Source organism: Condylura cristata, unplaced genomic scaffold (assembly GCF_000260355.1).
Source record: "Condylura cristata isolate star-nosed mole 26May11 unplaced genomic scaffold, ConCri1.0 scaffold00013, whole genome shotgun sequence".
Classification (NCBI taxonomy): domain Eukaryota; kingdom Metazoa; phylum Chordata; class Mammalia; order Eulipotyphla; family Talpidae; genus Condylura; species Condylura cristata.
Genome location: NW_004567114.1, coordinates 1,389,484 through 1,394,815, shown reverse-complemented (window position 1 = coordinate 1,394,815; position 5,332 = coordinate 1,389,484). Strand labels below are relative to the sequence as shown.

The 5,332-nt window shown below is 64.1% G+C and overlaps 1 protein-coding gene across 1 annotated transcript in view; it reads left to right on the top strand.

Annotated features, from left to right (window-relative positions):
• DYNC1H1 (dynein, cytoplasmic 1, heavy chain 1) overlaps positions 1–5,332 on the top strand; it is a gene marked incomplete at its 5' end in the record, with an annotated part of 44,443 nt that overhangs the window by 10,292 nt on the left and 28,819 nt on the right. The window contains 6 exons of the mRNA XM_012724374.1: positions 1,286–1,432; positions 2,603–2,743; positions 3,003–3,179; positions 3,270–3,380; positions 3,458–3,577; positions 3,944–4,183. Coding sequence (XP_012579828.1) covers positions 1,286–1,432; positions 2,603–2,743; positions 3,003–3,179; positions 3,270–3,380; positions 3,458–3,577; positions 3,944–4,183 — 936 coding nt within the window. The remainder of the gene's footprint in view (positions 1–1,285; positions 1,433–2,602; positions 2,744–3,002; positions 3,180–3,269; positions 3,381–3,457; positions 3,578–3,943; positions 4,184–5,332) is intronic.

Sequence of the window (5,332 nt, the reverse complement as noted above, 5' to 3'; positions counted from 1 at the left end):
TGTATTTCTTTTAACAGTGTTTTGTAATTTTCTTTGTAGAGGTCTTTTACCTCCTTGCAAACAAAGTATTTTTTAATGAAAAATACGTCTTAGGGGAAAATCTGTAGTGGGAAAAGAAAACGCTTCTCAGACGCGCACAAGCAGTCGTTGTTTGAGAACTGCATGTAACCCACAGGCAGAAGTCGGGCCGTGACACCAGTGCCCCTGTGGCTCCACCCCAGCAGGAGTCTCACGGCACGTGCGGGGCGGGCAGCACTCTCATGTGGGCACTGCCACGCCGCCGCGCGCCTGTCGTGTGCCCGCGGAGGGAGGGAAGGCCGGTGGGAGCCTAGCAGACCTGTCGCTCAGAGTGCGCGTGGGGCAGTGTGACCACATGCAGTCCCTCCCCGGTGCCCCCGAGCCACTCGCTACGAGCGGTCACGGTGTCAGTGTCACTCGCCCTCAAGAGGACTCAGTGGCAGCCCGGCGGCGGCATGGGCCCTCTGTGCCCGCGGCTCTGCCCTCCCGGGGGGACGGGCCGCGGACACACGCACCTGCATCCCCAAGGCCGGCTTGTCAACGCCCTGAGCTGCAGAGCGGCGCGTGGGCGCGGCCCGTTGATGGAGCACATCCGTGAGGCTCGCGGGGTGCAGCTGGCCGCCGGCCAGCCTGTCAGAGGGCAGCTCGCGCCAGCCCCGCCTGCCCTCGGCGCCTCGGGCCTCAGGGTCACTGTGGAGAGAGGCCGTCGTGCGCCAGCCCCACGGTGCTCCCGCGCCTGATGTGTGCTCGGCAGCTGCCCTCTGAGCGAATGGGGGCAGGCGACCCAGGAAGCCGTGGGAGGCCGCCTCTGATGCCCGCGACAGGGCTTGCAGTTTATTTTTTTATTTTTTTTAACATGTTTATTTATTTATTATTTATTACAAAAGTTTATTTTTACATCATTTTGCACATTTTTTTTTCCATCTCGATTGTAATCCCTGCGGGTGCAGTTTATTTTTTTTATAAGACAGTTTATTTTTTCATTAAAGATTCATTTACGCACACAAGAACTGGGGTGTAGGCCGGAGGTGCAGGGATGAGAGGACTCCCCAGAGACAGAGCGGGGAGCAAAATAGGCGGGTCCACTGAAGCCCACCGCTGAGGGGAGCAGCAGGGGACAGAGAGGTCTGCGGCACCCCATGGGCACTCCCTGGCCGCAGTGGCTGGCGACGGCTGATAGTGCCGAGGCTGCCCCGGTGCCCCCAGAAGGCCCGCACCGAGACCGCGTGCTAGGGCCGGTCGTTGACGTGCCATCTTTCATTCACAGAATGTTGTGCACGAGCTGAGAATAACCAACCAGGTCATCTACCTGAACCCGCCCATTGAGGAGTGCAGGTACAAGCTCTATCAGGAAATGTTTGCTTGGAAGATGATTGTGCTGTCCCTTCCCAGGATCCAGAGTCAGAGGTACCAGGTGAGCCTCCCCGGACGGGGGGCACCCGCACCCCCTTGCTGCTTCTGTACCCCACACAGCTTTGTCACACGGGTCACGTTGCTTTCTGACACTGCATCTCAGAACTGCCCTTTGCACACAGAGCTCCTCGTGTGGCTTCCAGGCTTCGGGCTCAGTGTCCTGAGGGCCGGGGCAGGCAGCCTGGCGTGGCCTGGACTCGTGGCTTGCCACGACTGCGTCGGTGCTCACGTGGTGTCCGCGGGTCCCCGGGACCTGCCACTTGTGCAGTTGCTCCCACCACCGCGTACTGTGGAAATTGCGGGCCGACATGAAGCGGGCTCGGCTCACCGCCCAGCTCATCGCCTGCAGCCAGTCTTGGTTCTTTGTAGCCTGTCCCCACCTCGCAACACTGGGCTAGGTAAAGGAAACTCCTGCGACTTTGCTGGCTTCCTGGGCGCTCGCCGAGAGCTGCCCGTGGAGGGCCTGCTCCTCTCGGCGGGCCACTCCGCCACACTGGGGTTGTCCTCTCGCCTGCAGGCACAGTCTGGGCCTGGGCCTCGGCTCCCGCTGACCTCCAGGCCCAGGGCTCTGTCCTGCCCTCTGCCCTCACGGAGGGCTTCCTGACCTCCCTATACTTTTTAAGGTTTATTTATTTCTGTATACAAGAACCGGGGTACACGTCAGAGTGCAGGGATGATGAAGGGCGTCACCAGAGGCAGTGGGGAGCAGAACAGGTGGAGCCACTGAAACGACCAAGGGGAGACGGGAAAGGCTGCGGCGCCCTGTGGTCACTCCCTGGCCGGGGGCTGCACTCGTGCTGCAGGGACTGGGCGGCTCCCAGTGCTGCTGTATCCCGTGGGCCACCAGGGAGGCCCCTGCCCTCTCTACAAAACACAGCTGCTCTGCCGCTGTCTTCTTGGCTTTCTCCGTAGTGCGCTCAGCGTTTGCGTCCTGCGCGGCTCGCTGTGGCCCTAGCTGTGTCTGTGAGCAGGGGTGTGGAGTGCCCGGCACGCCACAGGCACACCCACGGCGAAGCCCGTCTCCGGCCAGCCTCGCCCTGCGCGCTCTCACGGCAGAGCCCGGGGCTGGGCCCAGCCTGTGAGCGCCACTTCTGCTGTGAGCCGGTCTCCCAGCCTGTTTGGTGAAGTGGAAGGTGCACACTTCCCGCCTTCACTTCCGCTCTGCTGGCAGGTGGGTGTCCACTACGAGCTGACCGAGGAGGAGAAGTTCTACCGGAACGCCCTAACGCGGATGCCCGACGGCCCCGTGGCCCTGGAGGAGTCCTACTCTGCGGTCATGGGCATCGTGACCGAGGTGGAGCAGTATGTCAAGGTAGCGCCCCCCACTCCGCCGGCGTGGGAGCGGGCGGGGGGCGGAAAGAGGCGTGGCCACCCGTTTGCTTCAGTGGACGCTTTATTTTAAAAAGCCTCGGGGATCCCGTTCCTTTGGCGAACGGCAAGTTCTGTAGGAAGATCGGTCTTGACAGGAAGTAAGCCTTGAGCACTTGAAGCGGGCGCTTTTCCGGGGAGCGCCGCCCGTGCGCGCAGGCACTGGCCTCCCAACGCGCGCCTGACGCCGCCCTCTGCCCCAGGTCTGGCTGCAGTACCAGTGCCTGTGGGACATGCAGGCCGAGAACATCTACAACAGGCTGGGGGAGGACCTCAACAAGTGGCAGGCACTGCTGGTGCAGATACGGAAGGCCAGGGGCACCTTCGACAACGCGGAAACCAGGAAGGAGTTCGGGCCCGTGGTCATCGACTACGGCAAGGTGAGCGCGGGGCGGCGGCTTCCGGCGGCCGTGCCTGCAGCGGGCACCTCGCCGCGCAGCCGGTGACCGGTCGGTGCTCACGCCCCGCAGGTCCAGTCCAAGGTGAACCTGAAGTACGACTCCTGGCACAAGGAGGTCCTCAGCAAGTTTGGGCAGATGCTCGGCTCAAACATGACGGACTTCCACTCCCAGATCTCCAAGGTGAGGCGCAGGGACCCCGGGCGGGGGCCTCCCTCCCTCCAAGGGGGCTCTGAGTGACGCCCCGCCCCGCCCCGCAGTCTCGCCAAGAGCTGGAGCAGCACTCCGTGGACACGGCCAGCACGTCCGACGCCGTGACCTTCATCACCTACGTGCAGTCTCTCAAACGCAAGATCAAGCAGTTTGAGAAACAAGTGGAGGTGAGGCGGCCGGTGTGCCGGCCCTCCCGGGGGACCCCCCAGGGCACCGCCTTCTCCCCGGGGGCCCCTATCCCGAGGGCTGTCTGCCTGCCGCTGTCCTCGGCACCTCCCGGGGTGCGTGTGCGGCGCGGGGCTGGCCCTGGAGTCTGCGCGCCGCAGCACTCTGCAGGTGACTCTCGAGCACACGAGGCTTGGCGCTCTGGCGGGCTGTGGGGGCCGCGGTGCCCACCCAGGACGGTCAGCGGGCGAGGGGTCTGCCGAGGAGCACGCGCTCTGCTCCCACGTGCTGTGGCCCGGCTTGTGGGGTCTGGCCGGGGTACTAGTGACCACGCAGAGGACAAAGGCCCTGTTTGCTCCCACCCTCAGCTCTACCGCAACGGCCAGCGTCTGCTGGAAAAGCAGAGGTTCCAGTTCCCCCCGTCTTGGCTCTACATCGACAACATCGAGGGGGAGTGGGGGGCCTTCAATGACATCATGCGGAGGAAGGACTCTGCCATCCAGCAGCAGGTGGCAAACCTGCAAATGAAGATTGTCCAGGAGGACCGGGCCGTGGAGAGCCGCACCACAGACCTGCTGACGGACTGGGAGCGCACCAAGCCGGTCACGGTGAGTCCCCGCGGGGCGGGGAGCCCTCGCCCGTGCAGCGGCTGCCGTCCGCAGACGTGAAGGCCCGCTGTGGCCTCACTCCCCCACCTCGGACTGTTAGAACAGCACTCCTTGCAGGTGGCCCCTGACAGCAGGGAGGCAGCTTGTTAGCGCCTTTACCCAGAACTCCCAACGGCCGTGGAAACGAGGAGGTTTTAGAGGTTAACGTTTCTCCTCAGAGACTTCCCAGGCACACTCAGAAATGAGACTTGGCCCTCTGGCGCCAGCCAGGCCCGGGCCGCTGCTGCAGTGGGTGCCGCACTCGGCTCCCCCCGTCAGTTCTGAGCCCGCCAGCAAGGACCCGCCGGCCCACGCGCCGGTGCCTCCTAGGGCCTGCGAGCTGCAGGCTGGCCCTGCCAGGTTGAGCCACTCCCGAGAAGCCGGGCGGGGTGGTGTCTGGGCGGAGCCCCGGAGGGCAGCTGACTGGTCGCTGGGGCACAGGCTCCTGGCGTCCGACGGGCTTCTGACAGCCCAGGGTGAAGGGGGGTTCAGACGCTCCCCTGGCCCGCTTTGGGGGTGTCGGCACAGATTTGGTCTCCATGAGGGCTGCTAGGGCCCTGCCTGCTCCCGTCAGCCCAGAGGTTCTGTCCTGCAGTTAGTTTGGGGTCCAGAGCCTTGTTTCAGGGCGGCCCCTGCTTCCCCGGTAGAGCCTGCGCAGGTCGTGCCCGCAGAACGCCGCTCTGGCGGGGCGCCGCCGGTCAGCAGCCCAACCGCCGCGGATTTGGGGGCCTCTGGCCTCGATGTGCGAGTCCAGCGAGTCAGGGTTTTAATGGGCTTTGACAGGCGACTATGGGGCGTTAGTTGTGTCAGAGACTGTTGAAAGGCAGAGGCCGCGTGTGCGCTTCAGGGCAGGGCTGCCGGGGGGGCCGCCCCCGGAGGGCCCTTTCTCGGTGACTGACCTGTTCCAGGACCAGGCTGGCAGGCCCCAGGAGCCCAGCCCCTGGGGAAGAAGTGTCTGCCCTGTTACTTCTCCACCCACCTCCCGAGGCCCTCAGCAAGAGGTCCGGCCGGGAGAGGCCACTTAGCTGTCCCCTGTGGGCACGGGGCACGGGTGTCAGCTGAGTGTGTGTGTGTGTGTGTGTGTGTGTGTGTGTGAGTGTGTCACCGCTT